Here is a 27214-nt window from a genome sequence, read left to right on the forward strand (position 1 = left end):
CTGTACAATCCATGGAATTCTCCAGGCCAGAATACTGGAGTGGGTAGCCTTTCCTTCTGCAGAGGATCTTCCCAACCCAGGGATCAAACCCAGGTCTCCCGCGTTGCGGGCAGATTCTCTACCAGCTGAGCCACCAGGGAAGCCCGCAGTGACTGTAGATCTTCACTGTGCTTTGTATTCTCATCCATCACGCCGTTGTCATTTATTTAACCAGTGTGTGTGTGCTCAGTCCTGTCCAGCTCTTTGCGACCTTATGGACTGTAGCCATTTAACCAGTTAGATATTTACAAACATTTAGGTTGTTTCCAGCTTTCAGTACTGTAAACGATCTTACAATGAATAGCTTTATATAAGATGTATGTATCTGTGTATATTTGTTTTGTTGTTCTCATCATCATAAATTACAGAAGTAAGTACTAAGAGAAGATAAACACTTCAAAATTTGATACATATTTCCAAACTAAATCTTTAGAAATTTGGTGTGAATTTACATTCCTACTAACAGCATGTGAGGGTATCAGTATTTTTAATATTTGTCATTCTAGTATCTGAGAAATCATTTAAATTTTCTTCTTTTTTTCTGGTAACTAGTGATTTAGCATACTGACATATGTCTGTTGGTCACTTTTATACCTTTCATGAATGGCATATTTTTTTTCTTTGCCACCTTTTCTCTTATAGTCTTGATCTTTTCCTTATTAGTTTCTGTGAGTTCTTTATATATTAAGATATTAACCCCATCATTTGTAAAATTGCTATACAGAATTAGTTTTTAGTTGTTCAAATATATCAGATTTTTTTTTTTTAATGAATTCTGATTTTCAGGTCTGCTTAAAGAAGTCTTCCCCCCACCAACTCTAAGTCCAGGGTTGAAAGTATTCACCCATATTTTCTTCTCATCTTCTGAAGTTTACCTGTATTATATTTAATAAAATAAAATCCATCTAGAATTTATTTTAGTTTAAGAAGTCTTCTCAGATTCTGCGTTAAACCAGATTTAAACACAGATTTAAACCAGCAATAAAAAGATTTTGCCATGTATTTCTTCTGTATTACATAGTGTGCTTTTATAACAGTCTAGCTGTTGGTTTTTTTGAAAAAATCATTAAGCCCAATGACCCCTTATTGATCCGTCTCTGTTCTGAGATTGTCAGAAATTAGGCAAAGAGAAACACTTACCATCCCTGATCAAACATCTCTAAATTTCTCTGCAGTTATAAATCCAAGTACAATGGAAATTCTTTTATTTTTCTTTTGCACTGTGGATAAAATAAGCCAGACCAGTACTGTTTGTGTGACCAAGATATAATTATGTTGTATCATGAAAGTAAAACATGGCTCTCTGTGATATGTTTAGCTTTCCTTATATCCCCTGCAGTGATAAGGCCTGGGCAGAAGTTAATACCCTTGAGATAGGGCGAGAGAAACGTTGACTACATTCTGCTGGGCTCATGTATTACATTGACATTCCAGAGAATCAGTTCCCACTGGGGTGTGGTAAGCAGTTATTTCTAAGGGTGGAAAAAAAGTTTGATCAGGGATTTGCCTAACCAGGCTGTTGAAAAATGTCATCTTTTAGTTTGGCTGGATGCAGTAGCAGTGTGCTGCTATTGCACACTGTAGTGGCCCACGTCTCTGTTTACTCTTTGACACTTCTATTGCAGTGGATGATAGCACTGGAGTTATAAACTGCATCTGCTGGAAAAGGCTGAATAATACCAAATCCTCATCAGGTAATTTTATTTGCCATGCTTCTTTACTTTACGGGGCTTCCCTGGTGGCTCAGCTGGTAGAGAATCTGCCTGCAACATGGGAGACCTGGGTTTGATCCCTGGGTTGGGAAGATCCTCTACAGAAGGAAAGGCTACCCACTCCAGTATTCTGGCCTGGAGAATTCCACGGACTGTATAGTCCATATAGTCCATGGGGTCACAAAGAGTCAGACACGACTAAGTGACTTTCACTTCACTTCACTTTACTTTTACAGCTGGCCAACAGATGTAACTCAAGCTAGCTCAGGTGAACAGCGGTAGTGCTAATTTTCATATTTATCCATTGGTGAATTACACTGATAACTTGAAGCACTATACCCAGAACTTTGGCTGCTCTGTAAACTGATATAGGGGAGCCCATTGCTTTTCTTGCTTCCATTTCTTTGATGCTCACTTCCTCCTAAGCCTATAGGAATGTAAATAGATAACTAGAAGTTTCAGCATTTCATTTTTACCATCCAGTTATTATAAAAGTCAAGATGGTTTAGCCTAATTGCTGATCAAGTGAGAATCCCCTTGATCTGGATGTATCATTTGACCAATGCTCTTTTGAAAGCCTTTGCCCTGATATGGTTGCCACTAGCTTCTATGTTCGCATGATCTGGATTTTCTGAAATCTCTAGCTTATTCATACAGACATGCCAGGAGTTCTGAGACTGATGAGAAGGTAAGATAGGATTCCTTTGAAGTTAGCCATTAAATAATACAAACTAAAGAAGAACTTTAAAATTGTATTGAACTCATTGGCTATAACTGAAACATCTTTTGGAATTTGTTGAATATATTTTAGTGGTCCTTAGGTAGTTTATGAGCTGCTTAAATTCATAATATTAAAAAAATACATGTATTGTACAATAGTGGTGATCATTTTTGGTTCTAGAGAAGCGATGGAAATTTCGCTTATTTCTTATATCTCTCTTTTTGCAGCATATGCAGTATAGTGCCATGTACACTGGGGTTATTCAATAAATATTGCCAGCTCTGATATCTAACATGTACTATCTATGTCCTTCTGTTATACATGGTGAGAATGTATAACACTTGGAGTAGTTTCTTCTCTTTTTTTCCCCTGACATTACCTGTTAGAATCTCATCTCCCTACTTTGACTCTACTGACCAGTAAGGATGCTCCTTTGCTTAATTTTTGGATGTATTTACATTTAGAATTTGGCCATTGTTTTCATATCACTTTGATATTCCCATTTCCTAATTTGGGAGCATTGGTATCAGTGGTACTACTAAGCTGAGGAAGCTTTGTAGATTAAAAAAAAAAAAATGAAGGGAGACAACAGCTTTTTATGCAGATACGTCACAAGGTATGAAATAAACCTATGAAACAATCAGATATTTGAATTTTCATGTATGTCCAGGGTATTAAAATTACTTTCAGGTTTGTGGTTGTATTGTCACGATCTTCAATCAGAAGGGGTAGTTTCAATGTGCTGTCTTTAGATTGAGGGTCAGCATGCTTTTCCTATACGGGGCCAGACAATAATTGTGTTCTGCTTTGTGGGCCCCATAGTCTGCATCTCAACCATTCAGCATCACCACTGTAACACCAAAGTGACTAAGGCAGTACATAAACAAAGGGTCATGGTTGTGTTTCAATAAAACTTTATTTATAAAAACAGATTGTGGATGGATTTGGTCCATGGGCTGTCACTGATGATACACTGCTGTTTTTAGACATTGTTTTCATTTTAAAAATCAACTCTTTAAAAAAAAAAATGATATCATCAGATATATTATGTAACTCTTAGTAACTTTTAAGATAAAATGTCTATTAATACTGAAAGTGAGATTTTAAAAATAACTGTAAGTAGACCAATAGATGAGTAGTCACAGTTGGTAGCCTTAATTAGAAATTGCTTTGAGAATAAAAGTGAGGGTAAATGTACAAGGAGAAAGCCTGAAAGTGATCCTCATCATGTTATATACGAAGTGATATTTTAAAATTGTTCCCAACTAGCCCATTCTCTCCTTTTAATTTAATTGCCCTCAGTTTTAAAGCTTTCCACTGGAAAGTGGCCATTGAAGACTAATTTTTTTAAACAAAATTTAGTCTAAGTCAAAAATCATGTTCCAGTTGGTATCAATATAAAAATATAATATTAACTCTTATAAATGTCACATTGAATGTACCATTTGGACTCAGCTTATGAGAAAAGTTAAGAAAGCTTGGCATTTAATATTAGAATTTTAAAGGGGATTTATCTTGCGGAGTGGAATAGGCTACTTAAAATGAAATTGTCAGGCTCCAGCCATCTCATTATACTCATTAAATTACACAGCTTGAGCCATTCTTTCAGCAGTTTGGTTCACCCTTTAAATGAAAGCCGAGCCTCTTTTTCTCAGACTAGCTCTCAGTCTGATCATTTCAGCAGTTCTATACAAATCATTTATTATTACCTATAACGTCTGAATCATGGCAGTGAAATTTATAAATATGTTTAAAATTCAGCCTAAATAGAAGAGGACTTAAAGATAGGAACCCAGACAGAATAACCTTTTAAAAAGTAATAACTCGGGTATTTTCTGAAGAAACCCAGTAAGTCGAGTAACATTAAGCTGATTGTGTCTAGATTCCAAGCTACTGGTTACTGGTCTACAAGAGTTCTCCGAGCTCTTTGGGTTGCTTTTTCCCTTAGTATAGTCAGTGTATTAAAAGAAAAGTAGTGCCTTTGTATGTTACAGAGCCACGGTTATCTCAGTTGTATTAGATTAAAAAGCAGAAAATTTGGTCAATAGACTATTATTCATTCCATTACAGGAACCCTAGTATATGACAAAGCAGAAATAATACAACAATAGGAAATAAGTAAGCATTTAACAAATGTTGTTGGTTTAGGTTGATAACAATATTTAAAAAGAGGTAACTGTGACCACTGTCTTGCAACTTACATAAAATAACCCGAAGAAGATAGAGTTACGTATTTATCACAATAAGTACGGGGCTATCTATGTTAAGCTCTTATATATGTTTAGCTGTTACAGCAAAGAAAGCTATCACTGGTGACAAGAGATAGATTAAATGATTTTTTTTCAAACTTGTATGTATGAAAATGAAATCAAATAAACATAAAAAAAAAAAAAGCACTGGAATGTGGAGAAGGGATGTAATCACCATTATTGATAAAGCTTCCCTGCATTTTTTTCAGAAATAAACATAAAATGTTCAAAAGACATGAAGGGCTTATGCATAAAGAAATGCAGAGAGTAGATCATCTTATATAAAAACACATAGTCTGTCTGGCAATTTAAAAGCAAATGAAATGCTGTAGAATCATTATGTATTTTTTAAGGTGTTAAAAACCCAAATGACTGAAGCCAGTGTAGGAGCCATAAGGCTACATGCCTTGCTGGTGACACTTTGTAAAAAGAGAATGGTGATTGTTTGTTTATTTTCTGACACACATTCTGATAATATGCAATGAACTCTAAACCTGTTTGTCCTTTTCTATCCAGTAAAAATGAAAGACTCCAAGGGAAACAAAATTTTTGTTTTGAGGGCCTAATTGTTCATTTTTCATAAGTATCTGACATTTTTTGAATGTTTCCTGTGGTGGATCTGGCATTATGCTAAGCTCATGATGTAAGGATTAACTAAGACCACACACAACAAGTCCACGTGCGAGAGGGACTGTTGCATCCACAACAGAACTGAGGAAACAGGCACAGTGAGGTTAAGCAGCCTGCCCAAGGTCGCACAGCTAACAGGAAGTGACCTGACGTTCAAGCCAGGTCTGTCTGACTCCATTACCTAAGTGCTGACCTCAAAGCCCTGTACAGGGCTAGTGATAAAAACCAAAACAAAAAAAATTACCAAAGCAGAAAGAGGAAACATCTAATGAGACTATCTAAAACCGTGGCATATGAACATGCCAGAATGCTGTGTTGTTATTTCAAATGCTGGATTGTATAGATTCTGTGGATACATGTGTGTATTTGAAGTGATGCTAGACAGGAAAACAACACAAAATTGTTTATACACACTAGCTGTAACTATGGAAAATATGAGTACATTCATGGCGCAAGCAGCTGAGAATAAAGAATAAGCAGGAAGGCTCTGGGGTTAGAGACTGCCTGAGTTCACACTCCAACTTTGTTGCTAACCAGTTGTTTTACAGTGGGCAAGTTGTTTGATGTCTCTGTAACTCAGTTTCCTCATTAGTAAAATAGGGCTAATAATAAATAAGAGTGGTTGTGAGGATTAGATGTGCTGATAGGTTATAAAGTCTTCAAAACAGCACTGGCAGTACCTGAACATTCATGGCTGTTCTTATTTTCATTATTTAACTAATACATTTTGGAAGTAAATTCAAGTGATGGAAATTATTTAGAATTGAATGTGCATTGGGTTCTTTTCACCATAAAGTTGCTTGCTCAGTCACTCAGTTGTGTCTGACTCTTTGCAAATCCATGGATGGTAGCCCGCCAGGTTCCTCTGTCCATGGGATTTCCCAAGCAAGAATGCTGGAGTGGGTTGCCATTTCCTCATGCAGGGGATATTCCGGATGCAGGGACAGAACCTCTGTCTCTTGCATCTCCTGCATTGGCAGGCAAATTCTTGAAGTTGCTTAAATTTATAGTTTTTAAGTGGTGTGAGTGAGTGTTCGTGTGTGTGTGTGTGTGTGTGTGTGTAAGTAAGTGAGCGAGAGCAGGAGAGAGCAAGAAGTCAGCCTAGTTACTCAACAAAGAAGAGAAGTGAGAGAGATTAGGGTATTGAGTACCTCAATGGAACACCAGCCTTGGGCAGATTTGCCTTCCCCATAAACAACTGCAAATGGAGACTCTTGGGCCCCTTTCCCCTCAGGCCAATATTCTGTCTCCCTGCAAGGACACTTTCAAGGGTTGTTTAGAGCTATTGCCACCAAACCCAGCTGAACTCACACAGAATTCAGCTCGGGCCTTTGCACAGGTGGTGCTGGGGGAGGAAAGAAGACACTGGACACTGGGTTGTCCAGCCTCCCACCAGACTCTGTTCCCGTCACCCAGACCTTTGGATAATTACAGCTTATGCCTTTTATTCAGTAGAGGATTTTGAAGGATGCCCCAGACTTCCTACAGTCGAGCAACCAGTCAGAAGTAGCATAAATAAATGTCTTGTGTCTGTCTTACCCCAAGTTCTCTCCCAAAGATGGTGGAGTGATCGTGTTGTACATTTCCTTCTTTCCTTCTGACCCCAACAGCTACAGCCGCTCCAAGTGCAAGAGAGCTGAGCTTAACCCCTCAGATTAAGAAGCTGCAAGAGACCATTGCACAGAGAGCAAAGTTAGAAATTGGGGACATTATCCGGGTCAGAGGCCACATCCGCATGTTCAGAGGAGAGCGAGAGATTCATGCCACGACTTATTGTAAGCATACAGTATCTCTGCCCAATTGCTTGTTATTTTGTGTGTGTGTCCAGTAAGCTCATTTAGTAAAAAGTCAAATCTGAAAAATTCAAATAAAAAGCTTTAATGAAAAAAATTGTATTTGCAACATGATTCCTTAAGAAAATCAGCATTTATTTATTTTTAAGAGAAGTAATTTTAAATAAATTGGGAAAGAAAATAAGTGATTTATCATATATGACTGACATTTTATTTGGACAACATAGTAGAGTCTGTAAAATACTTTGAAGTTTTTAGTATGAATCCATTTAGGGAAGAGCGTTCATAGTCTTCAAAATGACGGGAGATTTCTGGAGCACCACTGAGGAAGTCAGCTAATCGGAAGCATGACAGTCCTTTGTCATCTGAGCCATGCCCTTTGCACTGATCTGGCTGGTTTGCACTTGGCAATCTCAAGGACAGCCCCAGTTATCCACCACTGTACCAGATGCGTGAATATGTCTGTATGCTTTCCCTCGCCTTGGTCTACTCTGGTCATGTCTATGACACTCAGGGCATCGCCTCCCCTTTCATGGGATGGCCGGAGACCATTTAGTGCTTCTAGACCGTGTGATCCTGGGCATCCATAAGGAAGAAGGCTCACCAAGGGCCCCATTTACTGTTGCCCCAGCAGCAGTCTGGACTTGGGAAAGAACTAATCTCAGTGTTGTTTCCGTGGCTCGTAGATAAAGTGGATGACCCAGTGTGCAACGTTCAGATCGCAAGGATGCTGGAGCTGCCTGCCATCTACAGGAAAGTGTATGACCAGCCCTTCCACAGCCCTGCCCTAAAGGAAGATGAGGCACTGAGGTAAGTTATGGACTGCGACTGCTGTGGGTGTGGGCCAGCCAGTGGGATCCCAGATGCTGGGGTGGGCCTGAGCCGTCCACTCCCTCCCTGTGGGGCTCCGGGCAAGTCTGTCGCCCTCCAGATGCCTCCGTGTCCTCATCTGTAACGTGAAGGAGGCAGCAGTGCAGGTGTTCTGAGGTGGTGGGAAGGAAAAGACATGTGTAATTGGAATCTCTGAAGGAGTGGAGTGGGGAGCAGGGAAAAAATATTTGAAAAATTCACGGATGAAAATTTTCCAAGTCTGATAAGAACTGAACACTCACAGATGATCCAAGAAGGTCCATGAACCCCAAGAAATCTGAAGAAAACTGCACCAAGGCTCACTGTGATCAAGGAAACAATACCTCAGCCAGAGAGGAGTTGATTCTCTTTGAGGGAGGGAAAAATAAACAGGAGGAGTAAGAATATATGTGTGTTTGTAACTCTATGCCTCAAAGAACTCAGAGAAGACAGAAATAACCATAGTGGCTGCTGGGGATGGGTAGATGGGGGGCTGGGAGGAGGGTGGAAAAGAAACTCTTTACCATGTATCCTTTAATCTTATGAACATACTTACAGATTACATATTCCAAAAAATTACTTTAAAAAATCCCCAGAGTAGAGACCTGTGTAAACAGTGGAAGTTCTCCATTTTCCTGTCTCCCGCCTCCGTACCATTCCCCAGAGGTTACCACTGTGCAGGGTCGCAGCGTGTATCCTGTTAGACTTGTTTGTTCTGCGCACACACAAGCCTGCGTATCCACCTGCATATGTTGTGGGTTGTCATTTGCTTCTTGACAAAAACGGCACTGTCCTTCACATACTGTTCTTCAGCTTGATTTTTTTCTAAATCAATCACAAATATCAGTTCCCATAGTGCTGCCTCATACTTACAAACAACCGTGCAGTGTTCCCTGCGTGCATTGCCCCTTTTGTGAAAAACACACATCCTTATAACATGGCATTTGCTAGCCATTTGTGTGTGTGCATGCTCAGTCACATCAGACTCTTTGCAAACGTCTGGACTATAGCTTGCCAGGCTCCTCTGTCCATGGGATTTCCTAGGCAAGAATACTGGAGGGGGTTGCCATTTCTTTCTGCAGGGGATCTTCCCAACCCAGGGATCGAACCCACATCTCCTGCATTGGCAGGTGGATTCTTTACCACTGTGCCACTTGGGGATCCCGTTTCAGGTTCATGCATGTTCAAAAGGAACAAACATAATGGTTTTCTGCAAGTCTTGTTGAAACTTTCCCCCAGCAGCAATCCTGGCACCCTGGACCTTGACAGTCTCACATGTCTACTGAGTGAAAAGGCCAAAGAGTTCCTTGTGGAGAACAGAGTGCAAAGCTTTTACCAGCAGGAGTTGGAAACTGTGGAGTCCCTTCTGTCCCTTGCCAACCAGCCTGTGATTCACAGCGCCTGCTCTGGGCAAGTAAGTGCGGTATGCCCACGTGAGAAATCAAGGCCCCTGCCCCAGATCTGCAGCTGGAAAGTGTGGGTAGACATGACTGTGGCATTAAGACTCACAGGGTGTACTCAGAGTGTAGAGGTTATGTTGATTCTGTTCTGGAAAGGTCACTGACCACTGAGAATTTGAAAGGAGAATGGACGTGCCCTTTTCCCCTCCTTAATCTCATGAAGCTTAATCTTTGGGTAGGAAAAAAAAAAAAAGTCTAAGGTTCATAGTACTTGGTATTTACTAAGATGGGCATTTAATTTCAGCAGGAGCCAAAGAAGGGGGAAATAGATGAGAAGAACTGATTATTCTTGCAAAATTATTTTTTGAACAACAAGATGATTCTTGAACTTCAACCAAGGTTTTTAATGACTTGCTCTCTCTTCTCCATAATAAGATTAACTTGTCCTGTCTTAGGAGTTTGAATAAAGAACAAGTTGTATTCAGTCTGGTTAATAAGCAAAAATTTTAAGGAACACTCAAATAATTTTTTATTTGTCCTAGAAAGAGCTATCCCCGTTTTTTCACCCATAGTGTTATAGGGTGAACTCAAGTTGTTTGGTCTTTACTTATTGGCCTGGAATTAAAAATTATCTGAGACTTTGCTTTTAGGCTTTCCCTTTCAGCACAGTTCCTCAATTTTTTCGTTGTTGTAACACAACTTGTATTTATTTATTCCACCAGGAATAATCTCTGCTTGAATGTCACCTTCTTGCCCTCCCTGACCTTCTCCTTTAATAGCCATTAGCTTCCTCACCATGTTATCACCCTGTTTCCACATCTCTTGATAACACTGGTATTTATTTGTTTGGCTGCCTATTCCTCCACCAGAATTTAAGTTCTCCAAGAGCAGAGGCTTTGTCTGTCTCTTTCTTTGCTGTCTAGAAGGGGGCCTGGAACAGAGCTGGCATAAAGTATGTTCTCCACAGTTATTTGTTGATAGAAACAATGAATGGTTTTAAAAATTCACATAGCCCAGGAATTAATCCCCTGGCAATCCAGTGGTTAGGGCTTGGGAGCTTTTTCTGCCGAGTGCCTGGGTTCAGTCCCTAATTGGGAAGCCAAGATCCCACAAGCCTCACTGCATAGCCAAAAAATAAAAGGAAACAAGCAACAAAAATAAATAGAAAATAAAAATCCAAATAGTCCCTGAAAGTATCTAGTTTTCCCATCCTCCTTCCTCCTCCCCTTTTTCTAGAAACAAGTGCCCCTATTAGTCTCATGAATATCCTTCTGCAGATAATCTGCACATATAAACTAGAAGTAGTTGTATCCTTTCTTTTACACAAACGGTATCCTACTAAACACTATATCTACGTAGCTTTTCATTGTGTGTGTGTCTTATAGGTCCTTTTCCCAGCCATGTGAACATACTTGCCACTCCATAATAATCTTTTACTATGTGTACCAGAATTTTCTTATGTGTACCATAAGGGGTCTGGTCATTCCTGGACTGTTCAGAGTTTTCTAGTCTTTTGTCATTAGCAGCAGGGCTGGCGTAATAACCCTTGCGAGGTAACATGATTATTCTTCACCATTCCGATGGAGGGCTTCCCTGGTGGCTCAGTGGTAAAGAATCCGCCTGCCAATTCAGGAGATGTGGGTTCAGTCCCTGGGTCCAGAGGATCCCCTGGAGAAGGAGATGGCAACCCACTCCATTATTCTTGCCTGGGAAATCCCATGGACAGAGGAGCCTGGCAGGCTACAGTTCACGGGGTCGCAAAGAGTCAGACACGACTGAGCGACTAATCAACAACAGCATTCTGGTGGAACAGATACCAAGTCCCCATCCCCACCTTCTGAGTGCGACCACTGCTTCTCAGTTTCGTTCATGAACCTAATTATCGCTTCCTGGCACCAGGCCGCATGCCCAGTGATCCGCAGTTTCATACACGGAGGTGAGGGATACCGTTTCAGGAAACACCGAGGTGGGGTGGCTCAGGACTGGCCGCTTTGTTCTGCACCGCCGTGGCTTCTGCACAGGGCTAGCTCCCCAGCTGTCCACTGACAGCACCAGTGACCTTCCTCCCACTTAATCATTTAGAGGAGGCTCAGTGCCAACTTGGCCTCCCAGGACTTCAGAGCACTCTCTTGGCATGTTTAGAAGGGAACTTTGAAGCTTAGCAAAGACCACATTCTTCCTGTGAGCCAGCTCTTCTGCGAGAATTAAGTGGGGAGAACTGAGGACTAGAAAGCCCCTCCATTCAGAACATTCCAAAGGGGACTTTTGGCATGATTATCTTTTTGTAAATGTTCAGAGCAGAAATCCGTGCCTGCCTGGTGCTGTATGTTTAAAAAGCAATGAATATGGCGCTATCTCTGTTTTGTCTCTGGAAGCTATTTTTCCATCAATTATGAATTATTCTCTCACATGGCTCTGGTTGGGGAGGTCAGTGTCATGACATTGAATTCTGTTTAATAGAGCCTGGGAGACCTAAGACACTTCACAATGACAGTGAAACCCTGGATCCTTTGGCACTTTGTGTAGTCATACAGATGAAAGCTTAACAACAACAACAAAAAATCGTTGTGATCATGTTATATTTGAGAAGGTAGGAAGAGTGGCCTTGAATGTTTTCCTCCTTTCTTTTTTTTCCATGGTGGCCCATCTTAGCACATCCAGAAACATGATAAGCAAACTTGCAAAACCATTGTTTCTTTGACAGCTGGATAAATGTTGAGTTTGTTTGGGAATGAAGACTATATATATACTTCAGAGATCCACCCAGTTCCTGACCCGCCACGAGGAGAGGCCTGCGGAGGCTCAGCCCGTTCAGCCAGTCACTCACTGTTTTTGTTTCTGAGCAGTTTCGATTTCCTGAATGGGATGAGTCTGTCACTGCTCTTTAGAAAAAGACAAGAAAGACATACCTCTCAGCCCAGGGAAACCTACTAGCTACAAGGACCACTGGGGGTTTTGTCCTCGGGACCATGTCTTTACAACCAGCAGGGAATTATGTCCCAAGGTCAGCTGAGGCAAATGTTTTTGGAAAGGAAGCTTCACACATTGTTGATATTTACAGAGAGCCTTTTGTGCTGGGCCCCCCTGGTTCACAGCCGAAACTGCTGTTACTCTCCCATGCCTCACACCCTCCCTTCCTGCTGCTCCGTCTCACTGAACTCGGGGAGGAGGAACCGGGCTTCCTGTATGGTCTGGGGATAATCAACAGTCATTTTCAATGACAGGAATAACCACGTAAAAGTGTTTCTAGTCAATTTCCAATTTACTTCTATATTGGTAAGAGATGGAATAAACTCAACCCTTAGGATCTTTCTATTAAAGATGAATCACCTTAGAATTATGAAGATGAAGTTGTTGAAGATGAAGAGTTGTGGTGGGGGAGGCTGTGTTGGGTTGATCATTGCTTTTCCTAAGTGTGAGCACTCATGTATGAAATTAGAAATAGCTCTCCCCCAGCTCTCCCCGCCCCGAGTAAAAAGACATGTGGCCGAGGATGACTGGATGAGGTGTTTATTCTAAACACACCCAGATAGCTTTTCTGCCTGTGGGAGTCATCAAGTATTTCTCAACCTTATTCTCCCTTCAGAGAATGGATGCTGTCATTATCTGGAATGCTTGTCAACTCTCAGACCCAGGTTCTAATGCCCAGGTTCCCCAGGCCTGTTCTGTTGAGGAAAAAAACCTCGACTCTGAATGTAATCAAGGAAGTTAGACTCTTCTCTTCAGCCCAGGAGAGCACGTTGGTAAAACATTGCCAGGATCTATTGAATTCAAACTATGTTGTCTGGGAGGCCTCTCCTAGGAAGCAAAGGTTTCTTTCAAGATGGAATTGTCAATTCCGGAGGCCACGTGGGGGTGCATTTTCTCTACCTGTCACTTTGAGGGAACATCATAGAAAATCTGAGGTATACTTTCTGTTTCAGCATCTGTGGGTGCTGTCCAGACAGCCTCCATAAGGTCCTCCCATTAGAGAGGCAGGACTTCGCCTTCGCTTTGCCATGTTTTTCCTTTTTTAGGCTCTCTGATCTTTTTAATATCTTTACGGATTTCTCTCACATTAAAAATGGACCTGGGGACTTCGCTGGTGGTCCAGTGGTTAAGACTTTGCCTTCCAGTGGAGAGGGTGTAGGTTTGATCCCTGGTCGAGGAGCTAGGATCCCATGTGCCTCATGGCCAAAAAACCAAAAATGTAACATTGTAACGAATTCAATAAAGACTTTAAAAAAAATGGTCACATCTTTAAAAAAAAAAAAAATGGGTATGTACCTTGAAGGACAGTTATTACTCACCACTTCCTTTGTTTTAGGAAGGAACTGAAAATCCCTAGTGGAATAGTTAGAAAGCTACTTCCTATCTCTACAGGGTATTTCTTTCCACTGATGGCACATACATTTTCTTGGTCACCCACTGTGTGTCAGGGAGCAGGTGGCCGAGATGAAGCACAGAGTCCCCAATTCAAGAAGCCCGCAATCTGATTAACCGTGGTGGGACATGGTGGAAAACGTGGCTTCCTTGAAATAAGAAGTAGGATGACCTGGCAACCTCTGTAGGCACGCTTAGAGAAGGGAAGGGATACCGAAGTTGAAGAAAGAGCAACCTGATAGCAGCCTCGTGCCTCTCTTGCTTCCCCTGGGGCCCTGTCTGCCTTCAGCCCATGGACCCTCCCCTTTGATAGGTCTCTGCACAGCTGTTTGCCTTCACTATCCTCTATTTAAAATAAGGAGTCTATTTAATACTCTCTCTGTGTTGGAATCTCTAACCTATTTCAGTGTGTATAAAATTCTTTGATGTCCTTAGGAAGTTGCATTATTGTTGTTCAGTCACTAAGTTGTGTCCATCTCTTTGCGACCCCATGAACTGCAGCACACCAGGCTTCCCTGTCCTTAACTGTCTCCTGGAGTTTGTTCAGACTCCCGTCTATGGAGTCCGTGATGCCATCCAGCCATCACACCCTCTATCGTCCCCTTCTACTCTTGCCCTCTATCTTTGCCAGCATCAGGGTCTTTTCCAATGAGTCGGCTCTTTGCATCAGGTGGCCAAAGTATTGGAGCTTCAGCTTCAGCATCAGTCCTTCCAATGAATATTCAGGGTTGATTTCCCTTATATGTATATATGTATATATTCATATGTATATAATATATATACATATATGAAAAATCTTTAATTTTTTTTATACAGAACCAAAGATTCTATACATATTAGCTCACTTTTTTGATTAAAATTGTGGCCATATGTAAATTTGATTATCTACAAATTTTAATATTGTAAATAAATTATTACAAAATTTAATATTGACCATATTAAAATTGATAAAACAATTTTTATCAAAGAAGTGAGCCAATATGTATAGAATCTTTTGTTCTGTATAAAAAAATTAAAGACTTTCATTGTGATTTTTCTATTACCTATCATTGAGTTAAATTAATTAAACAAAAAACTAAGGGGTAGAACAGTTATCCGGAGAAGGCAATGGCACCCTACTCCAGTACTCTTGCCTGGAAAATCCCATGGACGGAGGAGCCTGGTAGGCTGCAGTCCATGGGGTGGCGAAGAGTCAGACACGACTGAGCGACTTCACTTTCACTTTTCACTTTCATGCATTGGAGGAGGAAATGGCAACCCACTCCAGTGTTCTTGCCTGGAGAATCCCAGGGACGGGGGAGCCTGGTGGGCTGCCGTCCATGGGGTCGCACAGAGTCGGACACGACTGAAGTGACTTAGCAGCAGCAGCAGCAGAACAGTTATCAAGTGTGATTCTGCCAGAGCAGACTTCCCAGCCCTCCTTAAATACTATCCTGCTAGGCCCGTGCATACCTGAATCTTTCTGACTCTACCATAAAAAGCCTGTTGGGTGAATTTATAACCAGGTGGTCTAGGGAGTTGCCCTCAAGTGCTATAAGATGGGACTGACTTCTTTTTTTTCCTTCCTACAGATGGGTTTTAAGAATGACACCACTTCCAGAGCAATTCACAGTATATTTAGGAATGCTGTAAAGCTGCTGCAGGAAAAAGGACTCGTTTTCCAGAAAGATGGTGGTTTTGATAACCTATTCTATGTAAGAGACCTGCAACTTAACTTTTTTTTCCCTTAGCTTCCATTTGCAAATATATGTATTACTTAGGAATACTTAGTTGCTGTTTTTAAAAGTCAGTCATTAAGGAGGTACATAAGGAATGGAAGCCGGCCTTTGTCTTTCCTCTGGTATCATTTTTGGCAGTACATTCTTCTGCACACTTCTAAATATATGCTCCTGTTATTAAAAAAGAAAAAAAAATGTGATCATCCTCTAAATCAGGATTTCTCAACTTCAGTTGCTTGGGCCAGTTGACTCCTTGTTGTGGGGGGCTGTCCTTTGTATTGTAGGGTGTTTGGCAGTGTCCTTGGTCTTCACCCACTTGAGAGCAGTAGCAGCAGGCCCTGTTGTGGCAACCTTAGTGTCTCCAGACATTGCAAGTATCCCTTGGGACAGTGGAGAACCACGGCTCTAAATAAACACTCTGTAAGTTTTTGGATACCAGAACAGCACAGCACAGGCCTCTTTCCGTATGAGTCCTTGGATGCCCACCTCATTCTTTTTGACATCTGTATGGTAGGCTATCTTGCGGGTACTTGCCATCAGTTATTTAACCACTTCTCTCTGATGGACTTTTATATTGTTTCCATCTTCTGTTCTCGAGTACACTGCTGCTGTGTCTGTCTTTTTGTGGACTTATGTAAGTATTTCTGTGAGATTGACTCTTAAGAGAGGAATGGTTGGAGCAAAGGGCATGTACCTTTATGGTTTGGGTCAGTACAATCTGCTTGGCTCTGCCAAAGATGGTAACAGTTACCATTCCCACCAGGGATACAAGCACTTGCCTGTCTCAGTGAATGAAAGTCGCCCAGTCATGTCCGACTCTTTGCAACTCCATGGACTGTAGCCTGTCAGGCTCCTCTGTCGATGGGATTTTCTAGGCAAGAATACTGGAGTGGGTTGCCATTTCCTTCAGACTTAGAGTTAAAATTCACCTCCCACTGCCTGACTTTAATACTGGAGGAACAGAGCTGACAGTGATATCCATGTCCACGTCAGTAGCATAGATGTGGCTTGAGCAGCACATGATTCTCCTGAAGACAGAGCAAAACCCTGAGGACACCCAGGAGCCTTACTCTCTATAGTGTGATTCCTGAGGGGAAGCCTTCCTTAACAGGACATTTTCTTGATGTTGATTTACTCTAGTGATTCCCCTGTTTAAGAAAGTTTTTTAAAAATTAAGGTATGTTTTAAATACTATTTCACTAACTTTTGAAAAGGGTATTCCGTTCTGCATAAGGGTGGGCGGGCGGTTGGGGGGGGCAGGGAAGTTGATTGCCTCTTGTGGGGCAGCTCACCCTAACAGCCCCCACCCCCACCCCCACTGTCGCATTCTCCCATGAGGCTCTGCGTGGCCTCCTGGGTTGGTAGGAAGCAGCTCTTCCTGAGGAACAGCAGATGTGGGCAGCCATCCAGCACTGAGGTGTGGCAGGGCTGGGGCACTTCCTCCTGTGAATCAGTCTGAGCTGGAGTGAGGTGATCCAGCTATAATAGCTATATTTTCCTCAGCAGAACCACCCCACTTCGCTGATTTCACTCCCTGCCCCCATCTCAACCCCTGGCCCTAGGTTTCTGTTTTCCTGAGGGTATTGCCTCAGGGGCATCATTATCCTCTGTCTGTCTAGTGCTTTCCAGCTTTCAGCAGCTCTCCCACATTGCCTTAATCTTCCCAGCAAGCCCATGAGTCCACAGATGGGTCCTTGTCAGTATCATCATCTTAAATCTGGTCATTCCACGTCCCATCGGCCCAGGGTGCATTCCTGACGTTATGTGTTTGTCCACTTCTTTCTTTTTTTTTCTCTCTTTTTCTTCCTCTTTTCCTTTCTTTATTCCTTTCTCTTTTTTTGTGTGTCATTAGATTTACTACTGAATGTGATGGTGAAGCCCATTTGGTGGCTGTTTCCCTGTTACCTGAGCTAGCTGAGAAAGGAACCCAGGTTATATTTGCCTCTGAGAACATACAGTGTTTCTGTTTATAGGCTAGACTTACTCTCTTCCTAGCTTTTCCTCACAGTTTTATTTCTGTTGTTTTTCCCTATGGTTGGGTGAAGGAACATGAAACCCAAGAAGAAACACAGGAGGAAAGAGTCCTGGGATTTGATCACTGTGCCTCCCTCAAAAATATAACAAATAAGAGAAATTTTATGAATGTGTTATAAATATTTAAGAAGAAAGTTGCTCCTCAAAACCAAGGGATTCCAGATTTTCTTTCCATCCTGGCCCCAGTGAACCACCTCCCATGGGAATATGTCTGTGGGTCACACACACAGCAGTAAGCTGCTTGGGAATAGAACTGACATGACAACAGGTCTGATTTCGAAAACCACACTCATTGATGGCGAATGGATGATGATTGTTATGAACTCTTTAGGAACTACCCTAAATACTAATTTGGCAGGGTAGGTGACACAGCCTCTCTGTCACTTAACCTTTCTCTCCAAACTCTCTTTTCCTGTTTAGGTAACGAGAGAAGACAAAGAATTGCACAGAAAGATCCACCGGATCATTCAAGAAGAATGCCAGAAACCAAATCGTAAGTGGTGTAATATCCGTGTATTCCAGTGTCTTGGAAGGGGAAATGTTCCCTCCTGGAGGGCACTGGTCAGAGGGTTAGGAAACCTAGGGCTTTTCCCAGTAACAGCTTAGAGGTGTGACTGGTTCAGACACCTGCCTTCTCGGAGGCTCAGGTTTCTCCTGGCTCAAGTGAATGTTAGCCTCGCACGGCTGTTCTGACCTGGGCCACATCTAAGAGTCAACCTTGGAGCTTTTATGAACATACCACGCTCAGGTCCCAGCCCCAGGGACTCTGATTCACTCGGGGCTGGGCTGGGGGCTAGACAGTAAACTCCTCAGGTGACTCTGATACAGCGAGGTAAGTTGTCAGGCTAGGAGTTTTTGACGTCTTTCTGGTTTCATAGTCTCTTGTGTGCATGCTAAGTTGGTTCAGTCGTGTCCAACTCTTTGCGACCCTATGGACTGTAGCCTGCCAAACTTCTCTGTTCATGGGCTTCTCCAGGCAAGAATACTGGAGTGGGTTGCCATGCACTCCTCCAGGGGATCTTCCCGGCCCAGGGATTGAACCCACATCTCTTATGTCTCCTGCATTGGCAGGTGGGTTCTTTACCACTAACACCACCAAATTTGTGTTATTCCTTGTTCCACTCTGACTTCTTGTCTCTAAACCCAAACCTGACATTTTCCTCTCTTCTACCATCAAGCCCTTCAGTGTTGGGAGTGGTTCTAGACATTACAGTTTATGAAGAGTATAATTCAGTCACCTAGAAGCCTGATAATTTGCAAGAGAAATGGTTTAGAAAAAGAGTTGATTTTAGTGGAGTTAGGTCAACCCCTAGTGGTTAGAAACTCAAATTGTAGATAGTCTGACAACAGACATTGCCATTTTCACACAAGTTAGAAATAAAGCATTTGTCTTATCTTTAAATCCTGTGTAAACTGACCACTCTTAAAGGTGACTTTTCACAGTCTACCTTTTGTAAACATATGCTAAGAACAAATGTCAGCATATGTCAACAAATGACGCCAGAAGAAGAGTAGAAAGGCTGGTTAAGGAGCACAGGCAGGCCTCTTCCCCCTGCTTGCTTGCTTTCCAGAGAGGTCCACCTCCTGTCCTTAAAGCCCACATATGCCTGAGACCTGGATCTTTTCCAGGCTGAGTCAGTGGGTGGAGCAGGACCAGGTCTCTAGCCCTGGTGGTGATGGTATGCAGCCCTGTTTAGCCTTTGAGGACCCATGAGGTCACCTCCCAGAGTGGTGTGATAACAGCTCTTAAAATAAACTGAAAGCAATCTATTATTTGATGCAAGGTTTCTTAACTATTGTTCACTTCATTCAGAACAAGAAGGAAAAGTATCCTTTAGTTGCATTGAGGGGAAACTGCCTGTCCACAACTGAAGAGCTTTTTAGAGCAATGAAATGCACGTTTGTTCCACCAAGAAGGGATGAGAGGGGAGGCTGCTTCCCAGGTGACATTCCTCCACTCATGCTAGTCCCAAGCCGTCTGGCCAGATTCTTATTTGGATGTGTATTAGGAACAGGGTGGATAAAGAATTAGTAATCCTAGGGCCTGGTGAAGCAAATGAAGGTAATTCACACTACCTTTCTTAAGAGAATCAAATAGCCTGGGTGACCCGAGGGTCTATAAAGTGGCAGGTTTTATATCCACTTCTAATCCACAGGCCAGGTCCTGCTTTGGTGAGTGTGTCTGTCAAGGCTCTGCTAGTCAGTCTATAAAAGGGAGCCTCTAAAAATGATAAGCCAGTTCCCTGAAACTAGTGAATTCCCAGGAGACGAATTCTGGAGCATGAATAACAGGATGCCAACAAAAATATCATGTAGGGACTTAAGAGTCTGTTGCAGCCACCCCTTTTCATAAGAAATACCTATGACATTAAAAAGTTATTCGGAATGTTGTATGCATAGGGTAAAAAAGTACAAAAACACACAGAGAAAAGTCAGACTTCCTCCCAGCACCAAGCCACAGGCTCTGTGTTTCCCTTTCCAAGGTAGTAGATGTCATTGGTTTCTGGTGTATCCTAGAGATGTCATATGCATTTATAAAACACATTTGTATAGTTTATCCTTCCTAAAAATGCCTAAATAAAGCTTAGCATATAATACTCAATGTTCTGTACATTATAGTTTAAATCTAGAGGTTATTCAGCAACAGTATGTGTATTAAGTACCTGTCTTTTTAATAGCTGTCTTTATATTTCACTATATGTATTGATAGACAGATTTTTGACCATTTATTTAATCATGGCTGTGACAATTGGATCATAAAGAAGGCTGAATGCCAAGGAATTGATGCTTTTGAACTGTGGTGTTGGAGAAGACTCTTGAGAGTCCCTTGGACTGCAAGGAGTTCAAACCAGTCAATCCTAAAGGAAATCAGCCCTGAATATTCATTAGAAGGACTGATGCTAAAACTGAAGCTCCAATATTTTGGCCACCTGAAGTGAAGAGCCAACTCATTAGAAAAGGCCTTGATACTAGGAAATATTGAAGGCAGGAGGAGAAGGGGATGACAGAGGATGAGATAGTTGGATGGCATCACTGATTCAATGGGCATGAGTTTGAGTAAGCTCCAGGAGATGGTGAAGGACAGGGAAGCCTGGCACGCTGCAGTCCATGGGGTTGCAAAGAGTTGGACATAACTGAGCAACTGAACTACAACAACTGAACCTTTAGTTCATTCCTAACCTTTCAAACAAAACATAGAATTGAATTTTCCTTGACAGGATGATTGGTTCAGTTGCTCAGTCATGTCCGACTCTTTGCAACCCCATGAATCACAGCACACCAGGCCTCCCTGTCCATCACCAACTCCCGGAGTTTACCGAAACTCATGTCCATTGAGTTGGTGATGCCATCCAGCCATCTCATCCTCTGTTGTCCCCTTCTCCTGCCCCCAATCCCTCCCAGCATCAGGGTCTTTTCCAATGAGTCATTTCTTCACATGAGGTGGCCAAAGTATTGGAGTTTCAGCTTCAGCATCAGTCTTCCAATGAACACCCAGGACTGCTCTCCTTTAGGATGGACTTGTTGGATCTCCTTGCAGTCCAAGGGACTCTCAAGAGTCTTCTCCAACACCACAGTTCTAAAGCATCAATGATTGGTAGGAGAACTTAAAATCTTTATAGTCACTTACGAGGTTACAAAGAGTCAGACATGACTGAGTGACTGAGCTGAACTGATGAGTATTTTAGCAAAGGGTAAACCTACAATAATGACAGGATCATAAATACGGGCCAGTTTTAAGTCCCTAAAGCACTGGTACTAGGCTTGTCTAAAGATGGGCCGTGTGGCATAGTTGTAAAGAGCGAGCTGTTGGAGCCACGTTACCTGGGTTTGAATCCTGGTTCTGCCACTTTGAAGCTATGTGGCCTTGGGTAAGTCTGTAGCTCAGTTTCTTTATACGCAAAACAGATAATAATGGTACCTACATTGTGGATTGTTATAAGGATGAAATAAACTGGTGTTTTATAAAACTCTCAGGAAGCTGGAAGAGTGAGAAACACCAAAAACCCTTCCCTCCGCTTAGACAGCAGTCCCATCTGTCTGCTATAGCTATTTTGGAACTCTAGAGTATCTATAAAGGCTGGCAACTTCCAGAGGAAGGTTTGGACAGTAATTCGGCTTGCTTCCAGTCAAGATTCAAATCTTAGTAGCAGCTGCCCATCCCATCCCTCCAACTACATAGCAGGCAGCTGTGCATGTGTTTCTGGATCTAGGGTGGGCAGAAAGTGCCCAGTCCTCTCTGTGTCAGGGGTCTGTGCTCTGGTCACTCAGAACTGCTTCTGATCACAGAGTTGTGGACAGAGAGGTGGGTGGCCGTTGTTGCACCTCCTCCCATTGCTGTGCCTGCCTCACCCAACAGCTGAGGTGACTTCCAAGGGATTTTTAAAAGACTGGCACCCTTCTTTTTAAAAACCCTTCATTTTTTTTTTTTTTTTTTTTGCCCCTTTTGGAGCCAGAAGAGAAAGACTTAAGACATTCAAAATCAACTGCATATATGGGGAAAATTAGAAAGTGACCTCACATACCCAGGAAAAGGCACAGACTCAGAAATAGACCTGAGAAAACCTTAGGTTTCCATCTCAGGCTATTCTTGGCTCAGAGACGGCCTTCAACAACTGAAATAAATTAGAAACAATAACAAAAAAACAGCTACCACCAGGAAAGGGGAGGAATCTAATCTCCAGAATTACCACATTATTAGATTCAAGTGTCCAGTTTTCAACTAAAAGTGAAAGATATACAAAGAGACAGGAAACTATGACCCATTCAAAGGAACGGGGAAAATAGCAACAGAAACTATCCCTGGAAAAGACCTGATGGCTTATCTATTACACAGAGGCTTTAAAACAACTGTCTTAAAGATGCTCATGAAAATGATGGGTGAATAAAATGGAAAATATTGATTAAGAGAAAAACTAAAAAGAAATTCTGACAAGGACAGGAACTGAAATGCAACATTTACTAGTGATTCGAAGGCAGGTTTGAACAGGAAGAAGAATCAACAGGGCCCTGAAGAAAAATGAACAGAACCTAAGGGACCCGTGGGACATCATCAAATGGACCAACGTATGTGTTATGGGAGTCTCAGAAGAAGAGAGCAGGGGCAGTTATACTAATATCAGACAAAATAGCCTTTAAATCAAACTGTTACAAGAAACAAGGAAGGATATTATATGTTAATAAAAGGCTCGATAAGAAGACATAGCAATTTTAAATGTTATGTGTTTAGTGACAGACCATCGGAATATTACATGAAGCAAAAACTGACAGAATTGAAAGGAGAAATAAATAGTTCTACGATAATAGTTGGAGATTTCAGTACTCCACTCTCAATAGTGGATAGAAAAACTGGACAGAAGATAAGGAAGCAGAGGACTTAAATAAGATCACAAGTCAGCCAGATCTGACCTGTGCACACAGAAGACCACCTGACAGCAGCATACGGGGCCCTTCTCCAGGACAGAACATGTTAGACCATCAGCAATTCTCAACAGATTTTAAAAGATAGCTCTCATACAAAGTATCTTCTCTCTGACCAGTATCTTTTGAAGTTAGAAGACAGTAACAGAAGAAAAGCTGAAAATTTTACAGATTTGTGAGAATTAAATAACACACTCTTAACCAATTGACCAAAGAAGAAATCACATGGGGAATTAGAAAATACTTAGAGATGAATGAAAACGAAAACACAGCATACCAAAACTTACGGGACACAGCAAAAGCTGGGTATAAAGGGGAACTTTATAGCTAAGAACACTTACATAGGTTTACAATTTAAGGAACCAAAAAAGAAGAACAAAGTAGCTCAAAGCTAATAGAAGGAAGGAAATAATAAAAATTAGAGCACAGATAAATGAAATAGAGAATAGAAAAACAATAGAGAAAATCAAGGAAACCAAAAATTGCTTCTTTGAAAAGATCATCAAAATTTCTAAACATTTAGCTGGGTAGACTAAAAAAAAGAGATAAAACTCAGATTACTAAAATCAGAAATGAAAATGAGGACATCAATACTGGTTCTACAGAAATAAAAAGGATTATAAAAAAGTACTGTAAACACTTGTATGCCAACAAATTGTATAACCAGATGAAATGGACAAATTCCTAGAAACACAGAGCCTACCAAGACTAAATTATGAAGACATGGAAAATCTGAATAGATCTATAGTAAGGAGATTGAATCAGTAATAAATAATCTCCCAACAAAGAAAAGTTTGGACCTAATGGTTTCACCGGTGAATTGTAAACATTTAAAGAACTCATGCCAGTCCTTTTCCGCCTTGACAGGAAGACCCCTCTATGAACAGCCTTGCTACACAACTCTCAGATGGCAGAATGGCCTTTGTGAAGTCCTTTGAGACCTCTGGGGTAGTCAGCACCGCTGAACATACATGCGTGTACATCACCTTGCCTGAGCCTGAGCACCCAGGTCTTATAAAAACTAAGATTACAAGCTGAGCAGTGCTGGGATTCCCAGTGCTCCCTCTCTGCCGTGAGCAAACCCATTTTTGCTTGGTGTCCTTCTCTACCCAGCATCATCAGCTCTTCCTCTTGGGAAAAGTTGAAGCTTCTTTAGAGCACGGACTAGGTTTTGTGCATCTTCTTAGGTTATGAATATAACGATAAGTAAATTCTCCAAAGATGAAGCACGCACCGTCAGTCTCCTTTCATCAACACAACCAGAGGTGAAGCAGGTGCTTTTGTTCCCATTTTATACATGAGGATGCGGGATGAGAAACATGGACCACTTTGCCCCAGTCATAGAGCCAGCACTTGAATTTGGGTCCTTTGGACTCCAGAGTCTGCTTTCCATCTGCCCTCTGTACCTGTTCCCGCTTGCTTAGTGCCGCACATGTATTAATAGTAGGTGTTCAGGAAATTTTGATCAAACAAATGTTGAAGAAACAGCCTGGAAATGTGGAGACCAGTGGAGTTTCCCAACAGTAAACCCCGGTTGGTAGGAATAATGAGTTGAGTAGCCACTAGAGGTCAGAATTAACAAGTCTTTGTTAGCCCACTACCTGTGATCAGCCCTGACCCTTAGAGCTGGGAAGGACCTCAGAGGTGCGCCCACCTCCGGTCCCACTCCCTATTGATCAGAAAACCAGGCTTGAAGATGCAGTGACTTGCCCAAAGCCACAGCCATGTTTTGCCCATCACCACAACCTCTCCAGGACTTTCCTGGAGCCTAACGCATTCTGTCATCTGAAAACAATGTTCAGTGACTGTGCAGAGGACTAGCGGGCCAAGTGCTAGGCATATGTCAGTGAGAGACCTGACTGCTGAAAACTGGGGAGGGTTGGTTTCCAGGAATGAGGTTTGACTTTGACTCAATGTTACAAATAAGTTTTGTGTCATGACCCAGTTAATTATATCATTTTATTATACATTTTAATTTAACTATATATATACATATATAATTGAATATAAATTAATATTTAGTCTACCTTAATATTTATCCTACCTAAAATGCAATACATTCTGTAATCTCATATTCTGGTCTGCCTCAGTCTGTTTGGTAAGAAAAGAATGCTATTCACAACCCACTAAATTGATTTCATGATCCTCTAGTGGTCATAACTTCAGTATGAATACCACTATTGCAAAATGATTGATTTCTGCTAGGAAGGCGGTCAGTCACCCTGAACTGTCATAAATGGTCCCATTTGTTCTGGTAGAGGGTGAGAAGTTCCTCGAACACAGCCACCATAGACAGACTGTTTGGAAGCCTAGGCAGAGAGGAGTCAGAAGAGGCCAGAGGTCACCATTGCAGTCCCATGGTCCAGGATTTATGGAAGGAATAAGGAGACTGCTGCAGGCTGGCTCTGCTGTCCACCTCAGGAGGCTCCCACCTGGGAAGCTAGGGGGTTAGCACTGAACATGTGCACCTGTACATGTGACTTCCTGAGAGAAAAAGATGATCAAGTGCTAAAACCCCAATGGGGTTATGAGTATACAGTTACTGATTGGGAATCCTGGAAGGCTGAAGGCCTGTGTCCCCAAGCAGTGGTCCCTGGCACACACCTGAGAACAGGTGATTTCGTTTGTTGTCATCAGTAAGGTAGGCCAGTGCATCTCCTTCTTTAATGTGCACAAGAATCACCGGGCGGGTGGGGAGGTCTTACGAAGCTGCAGGTTCTGATTCAGGAAATACAGAGAAGGACTTCCATGTAGAGGAGAGGATGTGGGGGAGAGAGGAGGGTCTGACGGGTGTGTTCAAGCTTCGCCAACTCCCTTTTTCCCACAGACGTGGAGAAGGGCTGCCACTTCCTGCACATCCTGGCCTGTGCCCGCCTGAGCCTCAGCCCAGGCCTGAGTGAACCTGTGCTGCAGCAGGTGCTGCAGCTGCTGGAGGACCAGAGTGACATCGTCAGCACCACGGAGAAATACTACACAGCATTCTGAGCAGAGGCCAACAGGCAGAGCGGGGAGGAGGGAAACCAGCTGGCGTTCACTCCCAAGCTCTGGTTTTAACATCGTGCCCAGGCTTATAGGTCTGGGGGCAATTATCTCATAACAAACTATGAAATCTGGTGATTTGAGGAATGGGAATTTGGCATAAATTCTGGAGGCTGCCTTCTACCTGCCGTCAGTTCAGTCACTCAGTTGTGTCCAACTCTCGGGACTGTAGCACGCCAGGCTTCCCTGTCCATCCAACTCCCAGAGCTTGCTCAAACTCCTGTCCATCGAGTCAGTAATGCCATCCAGTCATCTCATCCTCTGTTGTGCCCTTGTCCTCCTGCCTTCAATCTTTCCCTGCATCAGGGTCTTTTCTAATGAATCAGCTCTTCACTTCTACCTGCTGTATCCTGGATAAAATGACTTATCTCAGCTACAACATGCAAGAAAACCCTCCTCATTGGACTCTGGGCTGGACCAAGCATCACTCACGGAGCAGAAGAGGAAGAAACTGCTGGTGGCTGGCCTGGATGGAGGTTCTGCCGTGGGAAGGGACCTTCCATGGTAAAGGCCCCTGGATGCGGGAACAGAAGAGCGTACAGATCACCAGCTCAGACGCTTTTGAAAACTTCAGACTATCAGGTACTTTCTTGGCATCTCTTGGTGGTTAAGACCCTGGTGTAGGGGACTAGGTCTCCCTGGATGAGTGTTGCTGACCTATAATTTCTGTGGATCAAACCCCAGCAGTGGGTCCTGTCTTGGGTTGAATTGTTTATAATGATGGGAATAAAACAGGATCTAAGGCATGGCTCTGTGTTTGCCATTTTCCTTTTCTCCCTTCTGAATCACAAGGCGTTTCAGTACATGTCCCTGTGCTTGAAGACACTGACTAAATTCAACACATCGTCTCTTAATACCCTGAAGTTCTCCGAGGCTGCCGGCCAATTACCTGGCAGTGATAGATGTTATTTTCAAGGTTACCATTGAACGTGCAGGACGCCCTGACACCTTCTAAACACTCGGGATGTGCCCAGACAGGTGATGGGGTCATGCTTTTGCTGGGAAAGACAGGTAAAGGGAAGAAATCTGGCATACAGCATAGGCTTGTTCTAACAGCTCAATGACAAATCCAGCCAGCGAAAAGCAAGTGCAGGGAAAGATTTGGAGTTAATTACAGTCATTTCACAAAAGCACATCTGCCTTTGGCTGTATCCTTAGAATTTGATGTAATAAGCTTTTAGCAGCTCTACTGGAGAGCCTGCAGGCCTGGTCTGTTCTGCTCTGTGTGGAAACAGTGGTTTTATACTCAG

General features: G+C 42.3%; 1 protein-coding gene across 5 annotated transcripts in view; it reads left to right on the forward strand.

The window, feature by feature from the left end:
- STN1 (STN1 subunit of CST complex) overlaps positions 1 to 26727 on the forward strand; it is a 37632-nt gene extending 10905 nt beyond the window's left edge. For 2 of the 5 annotated variants that reach the window (XM_070363476.1, XM_070363477.1), the window contains exons 4-10: positions 1665 to 1733; positions 6962 to 7126; positions 7831 to 7954; positions 9233 to 9407; positions 15327 to 15449; positions 17928 to 18000; positions 25753 to 26726. In XM_070363476.1, the coding sequence (XP_070219577.1) occupies positions 1665 to 1733; positions 6962 to 7126; positions 7831 to 7954; positions 9233 to 9407; positions 15327 to 15449; positions 17928 to 18000; positions 25753 to 25910 (887 nt within the window). In that variant the 3' untranslated portion in view covers positions 25911 to 26726. Of the gene's footprint in view, positions 1 to 1664; positions 1734 to 6961; positions 7127 to 7830; positions 7955 to 9232; positions 9408 to 15326; positions 15450 to 17927; positions 18001 to 25752 lie in introns of all 5 variants that reach the window. The other 3 variants (XM_014480013.2, XM_070363479.1, XM_070363478.1) reach the window with 3 other exon arrangements.
- Positions 26728 to 27214: the final 487 nt, after the last annotated feature.

This window comes from Bos mutus, chromosome 26 (genome assembly GCF_027580195.1).
Source record: "Bos mutus isolate GX-2022 chromosome 26, NWIPB_WYAK_1.1, whole genome shotgun sequence".
Lineage (NCBI taxonomy): Eukaryota > Metazoa > Chordata > Mammalia > Artiodactyla > Bovidae > Bos > Bos mutus.